General features: G+C 43.4%; 1 protein-coding gene across 1 annotated transcript in view; it reads right to left on the bottom strand.

Moving 5' to 3' along the window:
- The window catches only part of CNTNAP1 (contactin associated protein 1), a 234832-nt gene that overhangs the window by 136156 nt on the left and 70927 nt on the right, over window positions 1–27749 (bottom strand). Inside the window, exons 4-9 of the mRNA XM_069242019.1 lie at window positions 14790–14937; window positions 9877–10080; window positions 9418–9602; window positions 7849–7989; window positions 1276–1537; window positions 79–228 (exon numbers count right to left, since the gene is read on the bottom strand). Of these exons, the coding sequence (XP_069098120.1) occupies window positions 79–228; window positions 1276–1537; window positions 7849–7989; window positions 9418–9602; window positions 9877–10080; window positions 14790–14937 (1090 nt within the window). The remainder of the gene's footprint in view (window positions 1–78; window positions 229–1275; window positions 1538–7848; window positions 7990–9417; window positions 9603–9876; window positions 10081–14789; window positions 14938–27749) is intronic.

Raw genomic sequence — 27749 nt, 5'->3', positions numbered from 1 at the left:
CGTCAAGGGCCCATTCACCTGTAAATGATTTGCATGCTTCACATTCATTTTAAGTTACTGTTCAATAGTCCTATTTACCTCCAAAGAAGTACCTGTCCCCAGTTCGGATTAGGAGTTCATAATCCACTCGAAACTCGCCTCCTTCGTCTTCGTCGATGATAACAAGTACAGATCCCTCCCTTGCCAGCAGGGCAACGGAGTGCCAGACTCCATCGTTGAGCCGATACCCTGCCAGGAAAGACAAACCAGGGTCAGTGATGTTTGAAGCAATGTTTATAGTCATGAAGATCTAGTACAGCCATTTGAGACTGAAGAGAAGGGCGGGAAAAGGATATGGGCCAAAAATAAGATGATTTTGTGTGCATGCTCCCCTTTGGTCCCTCACCTAATTACAGCACAAAGGAAGGGTTCTTTGTAATGGTGGAAATGGAGCTGGCTCTGCTATGGGGAACATTTACTTAGCCTAGATGCCACCAAACAGAGTGTTGAACAATCTGACTAATAAGTGGTCTGTACTATGCTGATTATTCTTAAGTGTTTTTGATGCGTGACTGACATGCTCCTCATGGTGGTCTCGACACAAAACTGCGACAATATCTGTGATACGCTGAGAGTAAAGTTCTATCATATTTACCACGTCTAACATGAAGTATTACCATCTTATCCCTTACTCTGAGGTGAAGAACTTGGATAATACAGCAATGGATGTGTTCAGTATTTACTGCACTCAATGGTGTCAGTATTTTCTGGGTGTGGAATTACTGCACCAAAATACCAACCGGGAAGAATGAGGACCTCAGACTGACTGTGAAATAGCAAGCACAAGTTTTGCTGTTTTTTGCAAATTGGAAGCATTTTGAAAATGTGGGTTCTTTCTGCCCTAAACTGCCGTGCCAGTCATGACACCCCAAACTAAAAAATCACAGAACTGCCTCCCACGTGCTGGAAGAAAACTCTGAGTGGGTGGGGAATGTTAGTAAAATAGTTTCCAAAGAAATACCCTAGATTTAAGGGTTTGGTTTGGGAGCAGGTCCGCTATTCCGACTTAGTGTCTCTGCAATCACTTTTTACCATGAGGAGCTCCCACTATTGTTGTGGATGCCTCTTTGGAAAAATAATTGTACCTGATCCCAGAAAAAGCTCACACTACTTAAATTGCCCTCATGTTCAGCACCCAGATGACATCATTTTGAAATGTAAAACACTGAACTTTCGTTAACATGAGCTGATAACATAGCACCTAACTGTATGAACATTCTCTCAACTTCTACACACCTGCAGCAAACTCCAGGTTTTTACGGTCTTTCTGCGCGATGGTCACATTGATTTGTCCTTCACTCAAGGTCATCTCCAAGTAGCCCAGATTGTCCACAAATTTCGAAAAAAGAAGCAGGCCAATCGTATCCCAGGTCCTGAATTTGAAGCCGACAGAGATCTTGGTCTTTCTTGGGATCGCTGGAATCTGCATGTAGTTATTAATGCCCGCGAATGTCACTGGGATGTAGAGACGATCCGTGCAGTAAAAAAGAACTCTCCCCTAGGAAATAAAAACAGAAGAAAGGTCAAAGGTCAGGGTATTCATCTATATAGATCAGTCCATTCCCCAATTATCTACCCAGTCATATACCTATACAATATATCTTAAGGGGTTGGTCAATCAGCTTGTTCAAGCCCTTGACCTTCTCGGTTACTAGTTCAAGTCAACCCATAGACACAATCCTTGCTGTTCTGCTTCATTAAACAATATTTAAGTTGTAAATTCACTCATTGTAGGTTTCCCTTTTCAATCAAGGACATTCTTGGGTTTTTAGAGATACATAAAAAAACATAGAAATGTTCAGGAGACTTACAGAAATCGGGCATCTTACTTTTGGGGCCTGCAGGTAGAGACAGAAGTCTAGCTCACACCCAGGACAGTAATACAGATCAAGTAAAGATGTTTTTAAGGTTGTGCTCATTGGTCATCTAACCCAGGACACGAGGGCCCACTGTGACTCCACCTCCACTTCCTGGTCATTCCCAGAAGACATGGTGGTTCCACCATAAGTACCTTGCTCTACAGCAGACTGCTGGTGAGTATTTTACCACTGCTCAGTAATTCTGATTCCACATTTGAAGCCAGTTGCGGAAGAGGTGGTAACAGACCTGAATAGAGCCAATCAAAACCGAAGGATGCTGTCCCCAGCAGGATTCTTCCAGTGGTGGAGGCTTCTGTCTATCACCACCAGGCTTTACATAATGGATGACGTGCAGCAGCGTCCGCTTGGGGCAGTACACTAAAGACAATTATGTCACTGTGGATGAACTGACCTCACACTTTACTGATGGTTCCAGTTAAAAACTGACTGACCCTGCCTGTCTCAGCCTTCACTGCCTCTCAGAGGACATGTTGGTTAATAGTTTGGGGTCTCTGTAGACCTCTCATTACATTTCATAACCGGTGTTAGGAAGCCCATCATCCCGATCCTGACCACCCTCTGCTCATCACCCTCCAAATTCTGCCATCTCTCGAGTTGAACTCACTTATCATCTGCTTTCTAAAACCTGTGTGTGACTTGAACCTGCTGTTTTATTTTATTCGTCCGTGCTCGTTTGCATTTCTCTGATCAGATAATTGTAACAAAACGCAAGAGGCCTCAACTAGCTATATCTGGAATGACAAGCCTGCACACCACTGATCTCCCTTTTGTTGGCTGAACACTGCAGAACCATGATTTTTTGTGGGGAAGGGTTTTTGTTTGCAGAGCTGCAGTGGCTGTATTGTCATCTAACGCTGCAATGCTGCAGAGCAGCTCTAACCCAATTAACTTGAAGCAATCAATGCCACTGTCTGAAAATTAGATCACACTCAATTAGAATCCTGCAGAGAGAAGCCACTGTCCCAATTACAGAGGAGAAAGGACTGTCCTTTCAAAATATAGCAAGGATAGAACCACAGGCGTAATGTACGACTGGCCATGTCGCAGTGCTGTTGGTCGCCAAAGTTGGGGTCTCAGTCGCTATTGTAAATCAGTGATGTATTTCCTTGCGGGTTGCAATGGGCCACTGACACGTGCCCTTATGGCTTGTGATTTGCAAGGAGTTGCAGTTTGGATATTGCAAGTTGCAAAGGCATTTGTGATTCGCAAAAATGGATACATAGCACATTGTGAATTGAATTTTTGAAATCACATTGGACCTGAATTAGATCTCGGTGGAGCGATTATTCCGTCGTAACGGTGACGGATATCCCATCCACCGAAATCTAAATACCATAGAAAACAATGGTATTTAGATGTTGGCAGACCGGATATCCATCACCATTACAATGGAGTAACCCCTCTGCCGAGATCTACATCAGGCCCATAGTCTGCTGATGTCGATAAAGCAAACCTTTCGTACATCTGCCCTATGATAGTGCTTGAACATGCCATATGACAACTTAATGTATGAATAGTTTCCATTAACAAACTAGGGGCCAGATTTACGAAAAAGTGGTGCTGCACCCAGTGCAGCGCCACTTTTCTTGTGCCCCTTAGCGCCACCCTAACACCACCATGTGAGCGCCATATCTAAGATACGGCTCACCATGGCGGTAGTTAGGGAACTAGCGTCCAAATTTTGGACGCTAGTTCGGAGCTTTGCTGGATTAGCGTAAAAAATGTTGACGCAAATCCTGCAAAGCCCATCGAGGCCCATTATGAACAATGGTGTGCCTCCTTTTAATGCCTGCTCTGAGCAGGCATTAAAAGTAGCGAAAAAAATTACGTAAAGAAATCTCTTAGATTTCTTTGCCCCATTTTTTTTAATACCCCCTTTGCATACATTATGCATGGTGCACGCATGATGTAGCGCAAAGGGTTACAAAGTGGCACAATGCATGCATTGCACAACTTTGTAAATCTGGTGCAGCGTTTTTGGTCATCTAACGTCACATTAGAGTAAAAAAATGACGCTAATGTGTCATTAGATGCTGCTAGGTTTCTAGGTATTTTTCAAATAATACTGAGTGTTTAAGTATTACGAATTGTAGACTAAAATAGCCTTGTGTTGCTTTATACAAGCCTCCTCACTAGGGAAGGTGATTATATTGAAGGCAGACAAAGGTGTAAATTGATGTTTTGCGTGTTTCTCTCCTTAAATTACATTTAAGCAGTAGAAGTAATATTAGAATCTTACTGTTTAAAACTCATTTCACTATTATCAGCCTGTTGAAAATGGCCTTAAATGTGCATTAAATGAAAAACTACTGTTTTGGCTGAAAAGCTAGACCCTGTTGAAAACCAATAGGATCATCATTTGGTAAGTTAATTGCCACATTTACCAACACAGAGAGTTTTTTAACCTTTCTCTAAGAAGGAGGCAGGTTGTATTATTTGCCACTCCACAATGGCGCTCCAGTCCTTTAATCGACCTCAGGAGAGTCAAAAGTTGGCACGTTTCCGGGGGCCCCAGACGTCTTTAAAACTAACACCCTACATGCCTTCTTCCTGTTCAAAGATGACCTGTGCGTCTTGAATTCTGGCTTATCTAAAGCCTCGATCCCCTCATGACTATTGCTCTCTCTGCTGTGCTCTCAAACCTCTTTTCAGACATCACTTTCGTGTTTAAACCCCTCTATACCCTTCGAGAGTTGAAGGAAATCAATAGTGCAGATTTGAAAAGTTATTTTTTAAATGAAATAGTGCATCTCTTTTGAATTATTTATAGGTATAGTATCACTGATGATGTAGACACCTCTCCCAAATGACCACATAATTAGTCTGTTGATTACTGTAGCAGTGTCCTAGCACTGCCCGACATGTGGCCTGTATTGGGCATTCTTCTCTGCTCAGGCTCCTCTCAGGCCTCTATTTAAAACAAGCATTGGCACAGCCAATAGGTCCCGGCTATGAAAGAGCTATCGGCTGTGCTAATATGTTTCAGCCATGTTGTACACCAGCGTGGCTGCTGTTTAGCATGGCTAAAAGTTAGTGGGGTAAAGGAGAGTGAAGTTTCCTAAAGTGGAGTAGAGTGGACTGATATGGTGTGGCGAAGAGAGTCATGAAGTGGAGTAGAGTAGAGTCATGAAGTGGAGAGTGGTGTAGAGTTGAGTGGCTTGGACTAGAGTGAAGTAGAGTGCTGTTGAGTGTTGTGGAGGGATTAGATCGTTATAGAGTGGAAGTACATGGAGTAGAGTTTGTTGGTGTATAGTGGAGTAGAGTGTAAGAGTGCAGTAAATTGTTGTAGAGTGGAGTGGCACTGAGTGTCGAGGGGTAGAGCAGAGTGGAGTGGTTAGAGGGTGTTGCATACTGTGGAGAGTGTAGAGTGTTGAAGATTAGAGTGACGCAGAGTAGAGTAGATTGTCGTGGAGTGGCATAGAATGGAGTAGTGTAGAAGTGGAATGCCATAGAGTGGAGCAGAGTGTTGTAGAGCAGAGTGACCTAGAGTGGAGTAGATTGTTGTGGAGTGGCATAGAGCAGAGTAGTATAAGAGAGTAGAATAGCATAGAGTAGAGTAGAGTGTTGTAGAGTCAAGAGGTGTTGAATACAGTGGCATAGAGTGTCAGAGTGGAGAGGCATAAAGTGCAATGGAGTAGAGTAGATTGTTTCTGAGTAGAGTGAAATGGCTCAGATTGGAGTGGCCATGGTAGAATGCAGAGATGTAGAGTAGAGTGGTGTACAGTGCAGTGGCATAGAGTAGAGTGTCAGAATGCAGTGGTGGCGAGTAGATTAGAGTGGATTGGCTTACAGTGCAGTGGTGAAGAGTGCAGTGGGGCACAGTAGAGCAGTGTTGGGTAGAGTGCACTGGCATAGAATAGAGTGGTGTAGGATAGAGAGGTGCCAAGTTAAGTGGCATAGAGTTGAGTGGTGCAGAGTAGAGTGCAGTGACGCAGAGTGGAGGGCATAGTGAGTAATGGTGCAGAGTACAGTGCAGTTGCATAATTTGGTGCAGAGTAGAGTGAAGTGGGGTAAAGTAGAGTATGCGTTGTGTTGTAGCGCACTGACATTAAAGACAACACATCTTCAATTGAAATGACTTATTACATATGCACAGCCATATAGTTTTACTGATAAAGGTATATAGTGCACAAATGATAATGTGTGGAAATGTCATCACCTAGTGTTTTGATTTGTTTTGATCACATTCAAAATACTTGTTTTCACCACACTTCAGAATTACCAAAAAATGTGCTTCATTTCTGAAATAGCTGCACAGTTCATTGATAGACATTTACATTTTGTTTTGTGTTAATTATCGTACAACACACCCTAAATAGCCAGCATGATTGTCACATACATCCTCCCAGTCAGAGAAAGAAAAGTGAACACCAAGCTCCCTGGAAGACAGAGCCTGACACCTGACCTCTGTCTTTGAATGCACAGCAAATGTGACAAGACAAGAACAAGATTTAAAGGTCTGTTTATAGAAATCAAGCACTGGTGGAAGAACACAGTGAATAGGGTTTGGAGAAGGGAAGGTACAAACTCAAGCCGGACATTCTAAAATTAATAAAGCCAGCAAATACAAAGCAAGCAAATGTGAGTTACAAACGACATAGCCAATGGTAAGCAAAGGGTGGAATGCATTCCCAGGTAAGCTTTCTGAATAGCTCCATGATGTCTTCAGCAAACTAGACAGGTGCCTTGTCTGACAGGCTTCTACTAATAACTAGAGTCAACTGTGCCCTTGCCACGTTTCTGCTTTGCCTTTCTGCACCCAGGACACAGAGCAAACGCCTTATTTATAAAGCTGCTACACAGAGCACACCAAAGGTGTGCACCTGCATGGCTGAGTGTCTCTGCCTAGGGGATTTGCTGGCACCATCAGATGGACGTATTGCCCACCTAACAATTACCGAAAGGCATTCTGCCAGCACGATCTGCCTTCTTTAAGATTTCTCTTGTGCACAGGATGCAAAATAGATCTGGTAGATCAAATAATTGTAAAGCATATCCCCTTTATGGTCTCACGCCCTAGCATTATGCAATTATTTAGCAGAATCCCGTCGGATATGATGAGCTCAAGAGGCTCAAGATAAATACATGCCTGCATCCCTGTCAGACGCAGATCATGGGGGAAAAAACAAGTTGTCCTAATCAGTCCATTAACACAAGATTGGCCAACAAGCACACCGGGTACATGCAGCATAACAAACAAAAAACTAAGCATTTGATCGGTGATCAACACACCACAGATAAACTGTTACAAACACAAAATGGAAGTGGAAAAGGGTGCATACCCAGGAACTACACTACCTAGCCCTGAAATGTTGAGCAATCACCAGATACCAGAACACATACCTCACACATTTCACATTTAGTGGGACAGAAACAGGAGGAGTTGAAGTACTTATTTCTAACTGTGGCCTTTGAAAAAATCTCCGAACTGGAACAAATCAGAGATGGTAGTGTCACACAAGCAAACGTGTGAAATTGTCTGAAAATGGTGTAGAGCCTAATGCTGATCATTGCATTAATCTGATGTAGAAAATTGCACACCCACATTTTTCAGTAGAACGAGATGCGATATTTAGTGGGTGCTCACTTACCAAACCATTATTAGTTGTACATACCAGATCACAGAATTGAGACAGCACTGTAATTGTATGTGTGTTTTCACATTTTCAGAGTTGTGCAAACTCAGGATGCGCGGTGAGCGCCTCCAGAAATTTCACAAGGTTTTACCTAGCAAACCTTTCCTTGCTAATCAGTGCAGACTGCAATCCAAAATTTCGGTTGCTAATCAGTGCAGGTTGCTATTCACAGTCATCCATGCTATATACCCTTACATCTGACTCCTGAGCAGAGGGCCACTTAGTAAAATGTACAGCGCAAAACTACACACTTCCCTTCTTCCAGACAAACCAAGGAAAGACACAGTCCTTACCTCAAAACGAATGGACGGCTTTCTTCTCCTGGCCATATCAGCAATATAGAAGCCATTCACATAGATGTTTTCCAGGCACCCTCGGAAGTTTTGCTTGTGGACAAGGCTTTTTTCCTGGTTCACTACGCCACCAAAGAAGAGCTGCGGAAAATAAGACACAAGGAAAAGATCGAAATAAGTTTCAGTTCTTCAGGCTAATATTTTTAAATGATAACCGAGTGCTAGCTGGCCCTGATGTTGAAAAGAAAGCCTTAGCAGTATGGTACCCTAGCACAATTTTACCATGTATGTGAAGTGTGGCAAACTCATCAGATGCGGAGAAACCTAACTTGCAGTCAATACAGAAATGATCCACTCTGGCAAAGTCAATAGGTCTGGCCACCGCACATAAACACAAGCAAGCAATGCTATTTACATGCATTGCAAGCACAAATATTACTTCTAAAATGAAAGCCTATCCTATTGGCTTTACCAGTGCTGTGAAGAGAGTAGAACAAAACAGATTGTTTTCTTTATAGAATGCATTTATATAGGAGATAAAGAAAGAAATGTGACTAACAGTGTGATGATTGCGAATGTTTCAAATGTAAAATACTCATGCATTCCAATGGAAGAACTTCCTGAAAGGTGGAATGATACATCAAATAGCCTACAGCATGCGGTGAGAGACCATTATTCAACTAGGTAGAGCTAAACCACACTCTATGTGCATTTGAAATTATTGGTAACAATACGTCATGGAGCCAGTTGTGCAATCAAGCCAAACCTAAAAATGTGTGTGTGAGCTGAGTTCCTATTGAGCAGCATCTGCACAGTGAGAAAGGATGAGAGAAAGGTGGCACCGCAGCATCAGCACCATCCCCACTATCAACCGCAAGATACTTTCTTTTAACTTCGGGTAACCTAATGTACCCGGATCTCTGATTGGCTGGAAGAGATGAACCCTCTTCATAAAGAGGAGTAGACACAATAAAAGCAGTGTGTGTAGGTACACAGTACGCATGTGCAAATTGTTCGGCGCATGTTTTGTCAATTAGCAGATACTCCAGAAAATCCTATCTAGCCTAGATGGAAATGATGGAGGGTTATTTCTCCACATCTGAGCTAAAATATTTGAGGTAGTCACCCAATCACTAGAAGAGACCTGGAGTTTTTTTTCCTGCAAAGTGCACATCACGAATGGTAATATCCTCCTAAATTTCAGAGGGTGAATGTGGATGTTCTCTCTGTCAGATGCTAAAATTAATACAAAGCGCCACAATCTTGCCACATCACCCAACAAAGGATAAGCATTACCTAAAATCATTGTAAATTTTAAACAATGTTTTTCTTGTTGGATTTGATACATTCACAGACTATTTTGGACTGGATTTATTATATCCACTGGGAATCACCCGTGCTAAAAGAATTACTATAAACACATTTTCCAGACCACAACATAGAGACTGCTCACATGAAGCTGCTGATGACCATGAAACAAAATGGGTGCAAGATGAACAGAAATAGTTGGTCTTCTTTGCGAGTTCTTCTCATAAACCTGATCTGTCTAAGCAAAGAACACTAGGTTACCTCTTTATCAAGGTCCAGCTGGTCAAAGTCCCCTTTGCAGCGAAAGCGCGTCACGAGGCCGTCGATGGTTAAGTTCACGTCGCGCCCGAACCGCTCTAGTCTTACATAGTGCCAGTGCTGGTCGTCCAGAAGGCTCCCCAGAACTACGGTCGTGTCACTCTCTGTTCCCAAAACTGGGCTGCTGCCTATGCCAGGAAGAAAGCCCTTTGTGAATCTTTTGTCAGTCTACAGCTTCCTGCAAAAATTGATTCATTTTAAACTTATATTATCTACTATCTGATCAAATATGTTTTATAAGCAAGATTCCGTGGCTAGACTCATGATGTCAAATGCTAATGTTCCATTGAAAAAGTGTGTCTCAGCAGCTTCCATTGTGCACTATAAATATGCTGGATTTTGTAATTGTGTTTTGCCTTATGAAGCTCTACACCATTAATAGACACTGCTTTAAGATCTTACCAAGGTTGATGTGGAGCACGAGCTGGGCTCTCTCGAGTTCTAATGTGATGTAATCGCCCTGGGCCCCTTCTCCGTGCATCAGGACCCCGTCCCTTTCAATGGTTTTAAAGTTAAAGGCAATAAGGTCCGACAGGGTGCGGTTCATTTTCCCTCTAAATCGGTACGAGATCATGTCGTCGCCATCAAAAGACAAAATGTCTGAATCTGGAAATCAGGGAAATTTGAGACGGATTAAATAAGACAAGGTATGAACATGGAAGACGGATCCAAACATTCTGCTTGATCTAATGCTTTCATGTGACTGTATGTGTTAACCCTGCTGCACCCACTATGTGAGCCCTTCCCTACCTCACACAGAGAAATACATGAATAAACACTAATAATAATCATATTAGGCCACGTTTTTGAAAGTGCATGTTTAAATGTTGTGCATAAGCATTGTTTGTCACTGTTTTTCATAAAACCATAGACATTTAGAAACAGCTACTCTCTGTCTATGTAGCATAGAGTAACACTTTCTCTACCTTCCCCAGTCAAAGTGATGTATTATGAAATATTACAAGGTTACAAGGCACTCATTGTTGGGGACCAGACCTTGTTTTTCTGAATCAGACCTTTCCCGAGAGCAAGAGGGGGAAAAAACACAAAATGGAAAAACAGAGGAAGAAAAAAGACGGAAATTCATCACAAAAAGATAACGCAGGAGCCACCAAGATTGAGACAAAAAGGCAGGGAGTGTCTGGTAGTGGATTAAAGAGGCACGAGTTAGATTGAAGACCAAGCAGCCTTGGTATTCGGCATGCTGACATTTAATTGCAGCAGCTACAGGCTACTAAGCTGAGCTTTGGGCACTGCCACTGATTCCCTTACAAATTACCCGCTAATGTCATGGAATTATGTGCTATCTGTCTAAAATATTATAAAGGGTCTGCAATCATTTATTCATTATGATTTTTGATTCAGAATAGACATTGGGTTTGGTGATCTCCTTGATACTGACAGGGGTACAATCACCAGTGTCAATATTGTGAGTACACAAGAGGGTAAACCCAGGGTTGATGGAGAACAGAGAGACAAACTGTCCCAACAGCTGGTGACATTCCTTATGCTGTTCTGAGGTAAGGGTAAGGGAGAGGTTACCACCCTCCACTAACCCACCTTTCTCCTTGGATAACCTCCTCTACTCCATCATCCATCACCCATCACCAACAACACGATCGCCTCAGACATGGGGCTTCAGGTGACTGAGATGCAGGACCTGTCGGAGCTTTCTGGAGGTCTTCCGGATAGGTGGTCTCCCCCTTCCTCTCAATCACCTCATAGGGCCCTGTCCCACGATCTTGGAGGGCCCTGGGCTTAATGGGATCCATCAGCCACACTTTCTGGCCAGACAGAAACTCAACCAGAATGGCCTTCAGGTCATACCATTGTTTCATCGCTTCCTGGCTAACTTCTAGGTTTTCAAAAGCCTTCTTCCAGAATGTCTGCATTTGGTTGCAGAGGGCTGGCATGTTGCTAACTACAAAAACAACAAGTGATGGACGGAATGCTGAACATTGTGAAACACTCACCCCCAGTCATAGATCTGGGTTTAATCCATCGTTCTTTTGCTCACCATGCCACCCCAGTTTGGACCCAGCCATATGCAAATCAGTCTTGACCCTGTTCCTCATAGGAACAGTCCAGACCGAACTGCCAAGCCAGGTCCTCACTGGACCGGAGACAAGCATCCTGGGACCGGTTTCAGGGTTTCACCCCTCATCAGCCAGGCTAGCTTGAATCCAGTGGCATGGGAAGCACGGGACCCACGTCTGGGCATACCCTTCCCACTTAGGGCGACAAAGCAAAAACAACAAGTGATGGACGGAATGCTGAACATTGTCAAACACTCACCCCCAGTCATAGATCTGGGTTTAATCCATCGTTCTTTTGCTCACCATGCCACCCCAGTTTGGACCCAGCCATATGCAAATCAGTCTTGACCCTGTTCCTCATGGGAACAGTCCAGACCGAACTGCCAAGCCAGGTCCTCACTGGACCGGAAACAAGCATCCTGGGACCGGTTTCAGGGTTTCACCCCTCATCAGCCAGGCTAGCTTGAATTCAGTGGCATGGGAAGCACGGGACCCACGTCTGGGCATACCCTTCCCACTTAGGGCGACAAAGCAAAAACAACAAGTGATGGACGGAATGCTGAACATTGTCAAACACTCACCCTCAGTCATAGATCTGGGTTTAATCCATCGTTCTTTTGCTCACCATGCCACCCCAGTTTGGACCCAGCCATATGCAAATCAGTCTTGACCCTGTTCCTCATGGGAACAGTCCAGACCGAACTGCCAAGCCAGGTCCTCACTGGACCGGAAACAAGCATCCTGGGACCGGTTTCAGGGTTTCACCCCTCATCAGCCAGGCTAGCTTGAATTCAGTGGCATGGGAAGCACGGGACCCACGTCTGGGCATACCCTTCCCACTTAGGGCGACAAAGCAAAAACAACAAGTGATGGACGGAATGCTGAACATTGTCAAACACTCACCCCCAGTCATAGATCTGGGTTTAATCCATCGTTCTTTTGCTCACCATGCCACCCCAGTTTGGACCCAGCCATATGCAAATAACTTGCTAACTACATCCTGAGGGGACTTCTTGGGAGCTTGCTTCCACCTCTCCTTCACCAAACTGAGAGGTCCCCTCACAGTGTGACCATAGATGAGTTCAAAAGTGCTGAACCCTACTCCTTTTTGTAGTAACTCCCTATATGCAAACAGTAGGCAGGGCAAAAGGACATCCCACTTCTGCCTCGTGGACTCAGGTAGGCCCATAATCATGTCCTTGAGTGTCTTGTTGAACTTCTCAACAAGCCCATTAGTCTCAGTATTTTAAGGTGTGAAGAACTTGTAGGTCATCCACATTTCTTCCACATGGACTTCATGTACACAGACATGAAGATGGTGCCCCTGACTGGCCCCTGCCTTTGAGCAATACACAGACCAACTGCCAACTACACCTAGTCATGTGACCCAGGATACAAGCAGCAGACACCAAATTGATGAGACAAGAAGATGCTAACTTTCTAAAAGTGGCAATTTTAGAATTGTAACTAAAAATCTGACTTTATTATTAAAGAGGCTTTTTAATTACAATTGTTTAGACACCAAACTTGACATGTCTACCTACTTCCTATTGAAAGATATCACTTAATAAATGTTATAAGGTTACCCAATCTTATCCCATTGGAGAGGTAGGCCTTGCTGTAGTGAATAACAAATCTCATACCATGAGATGTAAAACTTAAAAGTACATGTCCAACCTTTTTAATATACTGCACCATGCTCTCTGTGCTATTCATGATGTATCGTAGGGGTGACTTATGTGTATTAAAAAGGAAGGTTTCAGCCTGGCAAAAGGTTTATTTTTCTGGGTCAAAATTGCAGCTTAAATCTGCACACACAGGCTACAATGGCAGGTCTGAGACATGTTTGCAGGGCTATTAAGTGAGTGGCACAATAAATGCTGCAGACCCACTAGTAGCATTTAATTTACAGGCCCTGCATGTATGTAGTACCAGTTTACAAGCGATTTACAAGTAAATTAAATATGCCTATTGGGTGGAAGCCATTTTTCTCCATGTTTAAAGGAGAGAGCAAAACAAGCACTTTAACACTGGTTTGCAGTGGTAAAGTGCACAGAGTCCTAAGGCCCAAAAAAATTAGATCAGCAAAAATAGAAGGGATGGAGGCTAATGGTTTTGGGAAAGACCACCCTAAGGCTGACAGGTCTAACAACCCTTATTTATGAAAGCAGCCGTTTCTGCTCAAAGTATGAGTACAGGAGCCATGAAAACTGTAAGGAGACTAGTGTCCAGTACTGCATTTCCTGTCACACTTCACAACTAAAATCATACAAAGTCTTTACTTTAGGGATGAACTGCATCTTGCAGTCATTGAAGACTCATTCTTAAGGTAGAAGATCGAGCAGTGGTGCATGAGGAAATCTAGTGAAAGCTGTCCCCTATGTGCGTTTTTCGCGATAAAAATGAAGGCTGAGTGTAAATTCTTTAATGGAAGTTATTAAAAATTCCCCCGAATTATGACAATTTATGGATTATTACGCAAAACACTGGCTTCAGCATTTTGTGCTATCTTTTAGAATGAAAGGCGTTGTCACATCCATTTTTGGTACAAGGATGCATTGTGCTCTAATAAAATGGCACAGGATCGTGTATGACAAAGAAGCCACTCACGTTTGGTTCGTTTGCATTCTTCCCAGGCTCCCGCAAAAGGATTTGGACCCCACTGAAGTCTCAAATAAAATGATGTGGCATCATAGCATAATCTCAGGTGTTTGCCACGTAATGTGAAATGCCAGAATTGCACCACATTACACCAATGTAAATAAAATGTCTGCTGGGCCTAATAAAAAACTACAGTTAAATCACTAAACACACCCACCTAAAATCGAACATCAACTGTATCAGAATAATTGCATACCTTGACTGGAAACACTATACCAACCTTAATTCATTCTGTCTTCCAGTTCATTAAAGCTAATGATACACAGATACATACAGGGCCGGCCTTAGCGATACTGTTTGTTGGCGACCCCTCCACCCCCACCAATGACCACCTCTGCCACAGATGGCCTCACGACCACCCTTCAACAGTGCCCAGCAAAACTCCGATCTCTCTCCAGGCAGAATATTCATCAGAGTTGTCTTGACTTTTTTATTGTTGCCTGAAAATTTCTGGAGGCAAGGAACGCTGAAGCAGGTGCTTTTAAAATCATGCTATACTTGCAAACACGGCATCCCCACCCGAAGTCAGCACCAAGTGCAGTGGCACCGGTCGCACCGCCCTAGAGCCGGCCCTGGATACATAAATACATGGAAGATCAACAGTCAGCACAAACTTACGATGGGCGCAACCAAACAGACCAATTCGAAGGCCGATCTTTCCTCTTGGATTCCATGCTACAGGAATGATACGGATATACCGTGCCATTATGGGGTAGTAGAGGTCATGACGGACCACTCCAGAGTTGTTTACGTTTCCAAAAAATGTCTGGAATATAACATAGATAGATACAAAAGATATGAAGCAATTTGAAAAAATGCATGATCCATGATTTAATAATTATGACTTTAAAATTAGAGGGTTTTCTCCATTCCATCAATTAACACCCATGTGAGCTACCTCTGAAAATGTCAAGAAATATATTGAATGAATGACTTCACAGTGGGACCCCAGCACATTCAGCAATATGCTTTGTCTCGGTCAATTGATGAGACCCAACAAGTAAATTAAATGTTAGCCCCAAATGCTATTGGCCAATTCCTCTTATTCATTAGACAGCGAAAATGGTGGGCAGAATCATGAAGCTGGGATGCTGTGCACAGGATGCAGGTTGAAAGCCAATGTCAGAGGCGGCTGGTGACCTTTAAAAGTGGTGGGTGTAATCCTTGGCTGGAATTCCAAAGAGCTTTTTCTTGAAGGGTTCTCTCACACTTTCTTGCACTAAGTTTACTGTCCCATTCTGACTCACTCAGTCTCACATGGTCTCAACTAATTCACGGAGTCTCACTCATTCTACTCTGTCCCACTCGGTCTCACTCGGTCCCACTCATTCTGAATTACTCAGTCTTACAGTGACTCAGTCTAAAACACAGTAACACTCAGTTACACTCAATGTCAGACTCCCTCACTGCTCACATTCATTTTCACACATACTGTCACTCATTCTCACTCACTCTGACTCATTCCTTCACTGACTCTCTCTCACTTTAACTCATGCACATCGTCACACAGACATGTTCACCGTGCTGGGATTTCACCAGCTCTGCAAAGTATCTCTGATGGCTGACGCAGGCACCTTCATGCACCTGGGTCAGCAATCAAATAATATCACTAGTTCCTCAATTTGTTGCTGGACCCAAAGCGGGTCTGCATTTTATTTTTATTATATCTAGAGTGAATGACCAGAAAACAAGGAGGGTGTAGTGTAGCTATGGAGCTCATAAAGGACAGCTGCCACTGGTTCAGGGACACCTATTAATCAAGCCAATCCATCTGTTCAATCGTCCACCCTTTCACTTATCTGTCCCCTCTTTTCCCCATCCATTCATCCAGCCATTCAATCATCCATCCATCCTTTTGCTCCATCCGTCCTTTCACTCAATCCATTCATCATCCTCCCTTTGGCTCATCCATCTATCCACCATTCATCCCATCCATTCATTCATTCCTCCATTTAATATTTTATTCAGCCATCCATCCTTTCACTCACTGATCCATCTATCCAGCTACCCATCAATTCACCCTGTCACTCATCCATCCATCCATTTACCCTGCCTTTCACTCACTCATCCATTGTTTTACTCATCCCTCTTTACATACATCCTTTCACGCATCCATCCTTTTGCTCATTCATCTATACTTTCACTCCATCAATCCATCCACTCATCAATCTATTTACCCTTCCACTCATCCATCCATCCTTTAACTCATCATCCATCAACCCATCCTTTCACTCCATCCATCCACTATCCATCCAACCATCAATCCATCCTCCCTTTCACTCATACACCATCCCGCCTTACACTCTTCCAGTCTAACGTCCATCCTTTTACTCATTTATCCAAGCCATCTATCCATCTACCATTTCATCCATCCATCCTTCCTTTCACTGACCCTCCCAAGTTAATTATGAGCCTTTGTCTGCCGAGCTGCAGATAGAAGAGGCCCATCAAGAACCCCACCACTGCTAGCTGGTAAAGTGGGGTGAGGGGTTGACGATGCCCCTGATGCAAGCATAAGTTTAACTGCACATTTAACTCTAAGTCCACTAGTGCAGTTGTTGTCTGCAGCTGGTTACTTTCCTCTCTTGGGCCTCTATAGAGTGAGATAAGGAGAACTCTGTCCTGCTCAGCCATAAAGTTTTTTTTCAAAGTGAAACCAAATGCAGTAACGTGTTACTGCAGGGAGAGCAGCCCCCTGCACCCCTTCTACAGCCTGCCCCTCTGTGATGAAAAACACATTTTTGCCACCCACTTCCATCTTGTCCTCATCAGTCTGCCCCACCCCAGCCACTGAAGTGAAAGGTGCTTTGCTAACTCCTCCCAGGGCTACTGTTTATGGGCCCCAAAAGCCACCAGATTGTCATGAGGCCTATGCATGGACTCACTATAGTTATGCCTCATTTCTTAGCACTCTAGAAATCACAATGTCTTTGCTTTGCATTGTTGCCCATTGCACATTTTTTCTTTTGTGCGATTGTTTTGAAACACACTGTAATTTCACTTGCTCTGCAGCCACTTTCCTGGGATTCTGTCTGTACATTCTCCGACTCCTCAGTGGGCACAGCAAGTGCGTGCAGGGTGTTGTTTTCTGTCTGTTCAACACTCGTTCTCAGGCTTCTATAGACATAACACAGTAGCTTTTCACTGTATCAAGCTAGAGTTATAAATTATGGTAGGTCCCGTAGTGTTTATTTTTAGAGAGGAGGATTCTGGCAGAGCTGTCAGGGGAACAGATGCCCTCCTCTGGGGCATGCAGCATGTGTAACTGGGTTTACACTTCCCTATGAGGACCACTTGACTACTCAAACAGAGGTATAGGGTTCTCCACTCCTACAGATTATAAATAATAATAGCCTTCCTGCACATACAATTACAGGGTAGGCTCAGGCCACTAGATTTGCTTTATGGTGACACAATTTGTGTTATACAGTTTTCTAACTGCTATTCTGATTTGTAGAATTATTGCCAGTATTGTAATCACATCTAATTTGCGTCATAATAGACTGTTAGTTGCAATAAATATATTATGTACTTTCATTGTGTCTTTTTTACTGTTGCTATAGATATGTATGACTGAGATAATGTATGAAAAGGACTGATCTGCTTTTCACTGTTCCCTGAGAAAGGGAGCTAGAGTGTCGTGCCCTTTGGGTTGCCACAATTACTTGTCACTCTGTAAGGTTAGGAGAGTGAGTGAGGCTCTGTGAGCTAGTCTGGTATTTTGGTATGACAGTACTGATTTGGCAGAAGTGGCCATTCTCTGCATTCTGAAGTTCTGTTGTCCGAAGGTACAGTTCTGCTAAAGCAGACTCCTTGCAACATGGTGCTACCAATGATGTGTCTAGTACTTGTATAATGGGTCATCTGAGTAGTACTCCTCAGTATGCATAGTACCCTCACATCTACATCGGAGACGTCAGTAGTGTGTGGGATTTATCCTCCATAGTATCTTTTAATAAAGATGGTTGCTTGAGCGCACCCTTTTAAAAAGGATTTACCCATTTTTGGTGTTACTGCTTTGTTACCATTTCTGAATCTGCCACAACTGGTTCAAATTGCAATAAACTGCAGACAGGCTGTTCATGCACATTTAGCATTTTGCGGCCTCACTAATGCAGGCAGTGATTGAATTGTTGTGGTGGAGGCACACAATGCCTACAGAATGGACGTTTTTTTATTCTTGGGTCAATTTTCCAGCTGTGGATGCCAATACAAATCATTTTCACGAATACACTAATATTGCACCACCTAATACATACAGGGTTTATACACTCATAAAAATATCACTTACACATTGGGAACATGCTAATTGGTTCAGAGGCACCCTGGAACATGTACTTGCCCCAGTACGCATGGGACTCTTAGTAATGAAGGGGCCACTTGGCCAGCCTTAGCTGGTCATACACCTTATCCTGATTTACGTCACTTAAATGTTGAGGAACTTCAATAGTTATATACTACCCTTCTTCGACCATACTGGCGCCTGGCTCAATTTGTCAAGCACACTTTGACAGCTGCTCCTGTGCAAGTGGCAGTGGCGGGTGTACCACAGTTGCCTGCTGTTCCAATTATTAGTCCTGTGATTATCAATGCGATTATGATTAAAGTACTCAAATGTATGTGAGGAAATTCCCTCATGGATTGCCAAAAAATAGGCCAAATTGAGGCTATGTATCCCCTTACTGGACCATAGGACAAACATAAAACATTAACTATGTGTTCACCACATAGTATGGTACCCTAGATAGCAGACTCTAACACACGGGGTACAGTCTTTGTAGCTGTCTACATTCTGACTCATGGCACACCACCTTTGGCGATGTTACCGGATGTCCTCAAGGAAGTGCAGGATGAGTATGGGGCCGGCTCAGCCCTAGATTTGGGTATGAAGTTAATGGGAAATGTTCCTGTTGTTTCTGAGATGATACTCACCAACATCAGAGGTGAAGCTGCATCTCTGGCTACATGTCAGAGACTCACTGCAGTCACTGCTGCCGACCGGGCACATGAGCTGCTGACCATTTTAGCCGAAGTTTATACTTCACTTGCTCGCAATAACTTGGCCAAAGCTATAGTTTCCTTCAACACCCTATTGAAACGCTCTACCATGCCATTGGTTTCTGGATGGTACAGCGCACATTTCTTGTGCCGTATGGAGCAGTCCGCTAAAAACTGTTCCATCTCTCTGGACACCAACTGTACCCCATTATCAGTGAGGATAATTTTTGAAATACCCTCTCTCCCAAACACCTCTCTCAGAAAATCAATTACATGCCTCGTCTCAATGCCTCTGGTAAACTTGATCTCCAGCCACCTCGAAAAAACATCTATCAGCACCAGGAAAAATATATAGCAAAATCCTCTCCACGAATGGTCCCCAGAATATCCAATGCAACCTCCTCCCAAGGCAGCTTGGGGCGATCTCTAATTTCCATGGTTGAACCCTGGGTTTGACTGGTTTCTCGCTCATCATGCATTGCATACACTCCCTAATAGTTCTCTCTACCTGTCTGTCCATTCCTGGCCACCAGTACGTCAACCGCAATAGCCCTTTGGTTTTGGATATCCCTTGATGACCCGACTGGTCAAGAGAAATAAGCTCCTGTCTCAGCGTGATGGGGGAACTAGTCTTGTACCCCTAAACAGCAGACCATCTCTACTTGACAATTCCCCTCTCACGTGCCATAATTTCTGAGTCTCCACACTCTCATCATTCTTGTTTTCCCAACCTTTCTCTATCAAGGAAAGCACCTCAACCATTGTGCAATCCAAAGCGCACTCTCTCCTCCATCTTTCTTCTGTCACAACGCTGTCATCAAAACCACGTCATCCAATTTCACATACTACTTCACCGTCCAGATCTCCATCACTCCCTTCTCCTACTTGATCATCTCCAGTTGACTGTACCAACCTGGATAATGTATCAGCCACCATGTTCTGCACTCCAGGAATGTATTTAACTTCAAAATCAAAATCCTGTAGCGATACCACCCATTTTGTGATCCTGCTTGATATCGCATCAACTCCTTTTCTTTTATAGATCTCACAAAGAGGTTTATGATCTGTCCTGACCCCAAATATGCTGCCCCACAGCAAATTCTTAAGCTTCTTCACAGCCGAATGTACTGCCGCCTTGGCAGAGTGGTTAAACTCAGCATTTTTTAGAGCTTGCAAGAAAAACAAGACCACTTGCTTAGAATTATGGTCACCTTGTTGTAGCACAGCACCAAGACCTTTTGCACTGGTGTCAGTAATCAAAACTGATGGAAGATTAGGCTTGAAATTCTTCAATTTGGGAGCATTAACTAACTTCTCCTTCATTTCTTTAAATTCTCTTTCACACTCTTTACTCCATATAAACTCTACACGTTTCCGCAACAACCTCCTCATATTCACACACATTTCTGGAAAACTCTTGATAAACTTCCCATAGTACTCAGCCATACCAATACATTTCATCAGTTCCTCCTTATTAGATGGAGACTGTAAATTCTTAATGGTATCTACTAACTCTCTCTTCGGAGATATACCTTCTCCAGTGATCGTATGTCCTAAATATTCAATGGAGTCCCTTTGAAATTTGCACTTCTCCATTTTAATGGTCAACCCACATTCTCCCAGCCTCTCCAACACTCTAAATACTCTTCTTTCATGCTCAGCATGATCCTTCCCAAATACCAAGACATCGTCTTGATATATTCTTGCACCTTCAAAGCCCCTCAAAACTCTCTCCAACATTCTTTGAAAGACCGAGGCTGCAGATATTAGCCCAAATGGTAATCTAGTGTACCTAAGTGTTCCAAATGGGGTCACAAAAGCAGTAAGATTTTTGGACCCTTCAGTTAGTCTGATCTGATGATATGCCGGTGTTAGATCTATAGCTGAAAACACTTGCTCCCTGAAGCAACATCAACATATCTGAAATATTCGGTAAGGGATATCTATCCACAATTACATTTTTGTTCAGTTCTCTTAAGTCCACACATAAGTGTAGACTGCCATTCGCTTTCCTGGCTGCAACCACTGATGCCAACCATTCAGTTCTTTCGACCTCCTCAATAATTCCTTCTTTCTGAAGTCTCTCCAGTTCAACCTTCATTTCTTCACGCAAGGCCACCGGTACACCACGAACTTTGCTGCAAACTGGCTTTGCTCCCTCCTTGAGGTGAATATGATGTACATAGTTTTGAAGACACCCCAATTTATCTTGAAAGACGAAAGGAACTCGCAATTTCAGTTTCTCCACAAAATCACCATCTCCTGTGATTTGTTGACCAATAGACCCATCATGTTCTACAATCTCGTTCACCCCTTCTTAATCCTTAATCTTCACCGGAGGGTCACTATTTGGATCAAGTATCACCCCCAATTCTTTTTGGTGAAACCAACTTAGGACACTGTCTCCCTTTTTGGATACATAAATCTTTGCATTGGTATATTTATGTTTAAATTCAAGTAAGCCCCTAAAGTACCCATGCAGCTTAATAGGTTCCCCATCATATGCATGAGGCATGATATCAGGTTTGAATAGTTTGACTTTGATTTTGAGTTTTCCCAAGTAGAATTCTTTTGATATGATGGTAATCTTTGCCCCAGAGTCGAAGAGAACCTTAGTTCTTTCACCATCCACCAAGACTTCATCAATAGGTAAACTGTAAACTTCGTACTTGTATAGCTCACTACTCACCCGTTAGGGTCTCAAGGCGCTGTATGCATACCACTGTGGAACCCCTCCTGGCTTTTCCCCGTGAGGTGCCCACTCCTGGGCAACCTCCAAGGTGAAGCGAGGCATCCCAGCGCTGTTGGGGCCATTGTGGAGATTAAGCAAGCTATTGCCCAGAGTTACAGAGTGGGACCCATGTATTAGATTAGGCACCGATGCGAGAATTATCAGGTCCGAGGAAGTTGAGCCCAAGACCCGCTGAGGCGGGAATTGAACCCTGGTCCCGGGCCAGATTTCTGCATCAGGGTCTGCCGCTCTAACCACTGAGCCACACTTCTCCACCTTCCTCGCCTTCTCTCACCTCCAACCTGAAGAACAATTTGGCCTCACTCAAAACCATTTCCATCCTTGGTGTTTGAATCATCATTATCCTCATAGAGGCCACCTTTTCCATTTTTAGTTCTGCACACACTGGAAAAATGGCCTTTCTTTTTGCACAAATTGCATGATACCTTAATGGCCGGGCAACTCCTATCATTCGCCATATGGCCCTGCTTGCCACAACGAAAACACTTCCCTTGAAAGGTACTTTTCTGTTCCTTTTTGTAATTCTGTCTTACTGAACTTTCTTGTTTATCTGTATGGCTCTTGATCATATGTACACTGTCACATTTGTTTTCTTCCTTCTTGATGGCCTCGACACATGTGAGAGAGTGTTCCATTTTTTTTGCCAGTACCACGACCTCATCTAACGTCGGATCATCCTTTTGCCAAATTTCCTCCCTAACCTTTTCTATGTTACAGCCCAGCATGAACTGATCCTCTCCTCCAACAATGATCCAAATTTGCAGGATGGCGCTAGTTTTCTTAGGGCTGTCACATAACCGTCCACAGTTTCACATTCTTCTTGGTTTCTCATGCCAAAGTGATATCTTTCGAGTATGGTGCTAACCTTTGGAATGTAATGTCTATCTAGTTTTTCTATGCATGTCTCATATTCATTTAGGTTCTCGTCAAATATGTCTGGAAGATTGTCAAACACTTCCTGACCCTCTGAACCTAACCAATGTAAAAGTAAAGCAGTTTTCCTTTCAACGCTTAAGGATGCACCACACACCTTTGCATATCTTTCAAAAACTTTCTTCCACTTCTGCCATTTTATGGGTGGTTCTCCTGGCATAGCCAAAAAGAAAGAAGGTACAGTAACATTCTGCATAATGAAGAGTTTTCAACAGTGAAAGAAATGACTAAGAAGTGAAGAGAAAACACAATACAAGAGAAAAAAAATGTGAGTCCCACAAAACAAAACAAAAATTTCTAAACAATGTATTCTTCCAATGCCATCCTTCTTCTAACAGTTTGTTTAGGTTTTCTCCGTGTCCATCCAGTCTTTCCTCTTTTATTTTTAAAGAGTATGCAAAAAAAAAAAAAAACATGTGTCTGAGTCCTTAGGAATTAGCTAGCAGGAAGAAATCCCAGGTTGATTCTTTGCACAGGCCGTCACCATGGAAAAGTGGTTACCTCGAGTGTAGACAAAAACAGCTGATGCGCGGCTCAGTTGAAAGCAACAGCTGATGCGCAGCTCATTTGGAAAATACTGCGGTGTGTAAACAAGGCACAGCTGACGCGCGGCTCATTTAGAAGTATTCAAGCGGCCCAGTGGGAAGGAGGGCTGCAACACAGGAGCCGGCGGTGTTGCGGCCGTGCGACGGGTGCAGTTGCACCCGTCGCGCTTTTCACTGTCTGCTAGGCAGACAGTGAAAAGCTGGCTGGGGCCCTGTTAGGGGGCCCCTGCACTGCCCATGCCAGTGGCATGGGCAGTGCAGGGGCCCCCAGGGGCCCCAGGACACCCGTTCCCGCCAGCCTCTTCCTGGCGGTGACAACTGCCAGAAACAGGCTGGCGGGAAGGGGGTCAGAATCCCCATGGCAGCGCTGCTTGCAACAGCCTGTTGGCGGTGCTTCCGTCATTCGTGGCCCTGGCGGTCTTGGACCGCCAGTGTCAGAATGACCCCCAGAGTATTCTGACCACCAAAGTCATAATGAGGCCCTAAGTGCTCCTCAGTAGCACACCCACCACAGACACACATGTTCATTTTGAATAAACCTTTCGGCTGCATTTATTTGAACCACGCAGGTCCTCCTAATTCCAAAAGTGTGTTTAAATGTATATTTGCTGCAGTCAATTCTCGCTCTAGATTCCTCTGGGTGTGCCCACAGCGCTTGGCTGATGCTCACACTGCCATTAAAGGTTTGCAACTTTTTGTTGGGAATCATGCATGCAGTATTTTCCACCCGAAATAGGGTCCTGCTTTTGCTTCCAAAGCGTGCAGGGACTCCATGGCTTTGTTAGGGCTACAGGTGTATTATTCTTCACCATATAGGCCTGAAGGCAGCTCTGTTGTGGAAAGAATGAACTGTGACTTAAAGCAGTCCTTGACAGCTAGGGTTTTACACCTAGGAAGTAGTTGGATCCACCACCTCTATGGGGTCCAACGTGCACTTAAGAATCTCCTAAAACGATCTCTGGTGGAGTGGACTACATACCAGGTCCTCTTTGGCATAAATATGCATGTTCCAGACATTGATGGTACAGACAATGTGGCGGCTGCCATGCCCTTTGACGTTAATGATCGTAGTCCTGTCCTACAGAGTTTGCAACACTTCCATGACTCGCACACAAGCAACCAGTTGATGACGTCTGCCTCTACTGGAATCAAGGAGAAACCAGAGCCTTCCAGTTGGAACCCGGAAAACAGGGACCTAAGGTTGCAGTGAAGGAGTTCAGCCCAGCATACCATTCTCCTGTGCCAGCCATTGGCATACAAGGTACTAGAACTGTGATTTTGCCACCACTTGCTGGTTCCAAACACAATCATTTTGTCTCCATTGAACATGTCAAATTACATCTTGTGGCCGATACTAAGTAGTAGGCCACAAGGAGTCCTTGGTGGTTCCCTAACTCCTCTTGCTACCTTTTAGGAAATTCCTCTGCATCATGTGAGCACCACCTACATTGTTTCTACCCAGCTGGGGGTGGGGGGGTTCTGGAATCACATTTGTTACTTCCAATTTCCTCTGCATAATACCAGCCACAACACAGCCATGAGTACTGTACTTCTTGCAACATCTTATGTTGATACTTTGGTTTCTATAGATCCACCCCTCAGTGACTCTACCAGTTCTCTATTACCACCTGTGGTTCCCATTTTTTGACAGGCTGGATCTGGTTATTTTGTAGGTACGGATGACTTTTCATTACACTCTTTTGTCTCTTCCACTGTCTCAGACACTCTACCTATGAAAATGTGTGTTTTCTTTTTATGGGTAAAACAAACTTATTTGGTTCTACCTTGGATATACATTTGGATTATCCTAGCCTTAATCATTTGTTTTCTTTGGATTGGATTTGTGGCTGTCTTTTTCTTGTTAGTCAATGGCCACTATCTCCCAGACTGTTCAGCCACAGAACTGGTAGAGGAGGTTCTGACGCCTCATTCTTCTTCCCATAGACTGGCAAGATACTTTTCTTGTGTGAACATTTCAGTTGTGCCGGTAATGGTCAGAATTGTTTTGAATAAAGTCGCCTACGATGTCTTCGGCCCCATCAAGATTCTGCAGATTTCACATCTATGAAAAATAGCCATGGGTGACGTCATTGTACCTGGGTCACCTTCTGATGACTGGGATATTCATACTGTTAATGCAATGTTGTCTGAGTTAGAATACTATACTGTCTTTGAAGATGATGATCTTTATTTAAATTCAGCCAATTATAAGACATATTCTGTTACCAACATTATGGACAACACTATGTACATAGAGGTAACATTAAATATACAATTTTTATACACAATGGGAACATTGTCCAACTCCCCCACAAGGCATTTCTCAAAAATACAAAGCTAAATTTACATATTTTTCCAGTCACAATATAACTGCCCCGACATCCTTCTATTTTAAATTAATCCCTGGACCAGCAAATAAATACATGATGACACAAACCAGACTCATATATACAGACTCCTTTGTTAACACATTAGCTGTACAAGGCTATGAATATTGGAAAGAAACCAGAGATATGAAATCTATCTGGAAAACCAAACTCTGGCAGATTGAGGAAACAGACACTTTGTTTAGAGCCTGTTTAAGCTCTACACAAATGATTTTTATGAAAGATACAGCTCAACAAACTACGGGCCAGATTATGACCTTGGAGGAGGGGATTACTCCGTCCCAAATGTGACGGATATCCTGTCCGCCGTATGACAAGTTCCATAGGATATAATGGAACTTGTAATACCGCGGGTGGGATATCCGTCACATTTGGGATGGAGTAATCTCCCTCTGCCAAGGTCGGAATCAGACCCTACATGTCTGGGATTCGCAAAGATTAAGGACATGAATGGCCCAATATTCTCTCTATGCCCTCTTTGACAATTGGCAGACTATCTTAAATTACACTGAAGAACAGTTCATTGAAATGGTCCAAAACGCCACATTTAACTCTACACATGCAACTCAAAACATGTGGTTATTGTGGCCACAGGACACAAATGGTTGCCATGCTCGTATTTTAAACTCCTCAAAGGAGTTCAGGGTAAGCAGATCAGACCCTCGTTGTTCCCCATCTGAACACTCAGACATAGTCACCACATATTCAGTGGGGAAGTTATGTCAATAATGGTTAGAATATTCCACACTGTCTGCTGTAAAACAACATCTTTCTCTCGATCAAAGGACATGGTCCTCTCTGATTTCTTTTTGGGTCCTAGGTCTCCATGTTCAAAAAGATTTAATTATGCAACCTATAATGACATTTGGAAATTGTCGCAAATGGAAGCCACTGCACGTTTAAGACAAATTGATCCAGATAATTTTGATAAAGTACTTGCTGCTATTGATAATAGCATTAATCCATTGTCTTCTCGAATTTACAATTTGAATAATGTTGTGTCATCTGTCACTGATATTATGCAAAATGATCTGTCTGTAGTGTACCATAGGCAAAGTTAGCTTAGATAAATTATACAATTTAACTGGACATTACAGGTCCTTAAAAAAGTCTGCGTACCTTGGCAGTACCTTAATTCAACTCACCTATTTTTGCCATTTAATCTGACCTGGAAACAACGACTCATCGCTCAAAAAGACGGTACATACACAATGTTACATGTTGAGATGTTACCACTGCAGAAACACCATCCGAAGTTCAGCTAATACATGGAGTAATATTGCTTGTTATTTCAACATTCCAGTTCACTTCTTGCATGAAACATTTCCCCGTTGTAGATATGAGGCCCAGGGAGTGAGCTTTATCCCAAGATATGGTCACTCCCCTTTAAATATCGTTGTCAATGGCTGGGTCAGGAAGTGTTCCTAACTGGAATGGGGTGTGACTCTTCTTTTGGCCACTCACTTGCAAATATGTTACCATTCACGGCTCCTGAAAATCATCTGTTCCCAATTTGGCCTGTTTTTTAAAAGGAATTCCAGTTGCCGCAATTTTACCACTCTTATTGTCTTTTATAAATGCAGTTATTTAAGGTGGTCATTATGAACATGGCGGGAAAGACCGCACTACGGCCAACAGACTGGAGGTCCGGACCGCCAAATAATGAAGCACATGCGAAACAGCCAGCGTGAAAAACACTCACTGCCAACATTGGAGTGCCGACATTGATGGAAGAGGCCGCCCACAGGCCGACAGAAAGGCCCCACCCGCCCAACAAATAATGAAGCACAAGACCGCTATCAGTTCCGGGGCGGGAACCAATGGCACGCAAAGCCTGGTGGAAATGAAACAAATAAAAGGAAACACTCACCGTAGGCACACACAACACGCCGAAGCAGACATGGAAAGAGAATTGGAAATCATGCCAGTGCTGCTCCTTGCCATATACCTCCACTACCGTGAC

Source organism: Pleurodeles waltl, chromosome 6 (genome assembly GCF_031143425.1).
Source record: "Pleurodeles waltl isolate 20211129_DDA chromosome 6, aPleWal1.hap1.20221129, whole genome shotgun sequence".
NCBI classification, from domain to species: Eukaryota; Metazoa; Chordata; class Amphibia; order Caudata; family Salamandridae; genus Pleurodeles; species Pleurodeles waltl.
The sequence above is the reverse complement of the archived record's forward strand: the minus strand, read 5'-3'. Positions and strand labels throughout refer to the sequence as shown.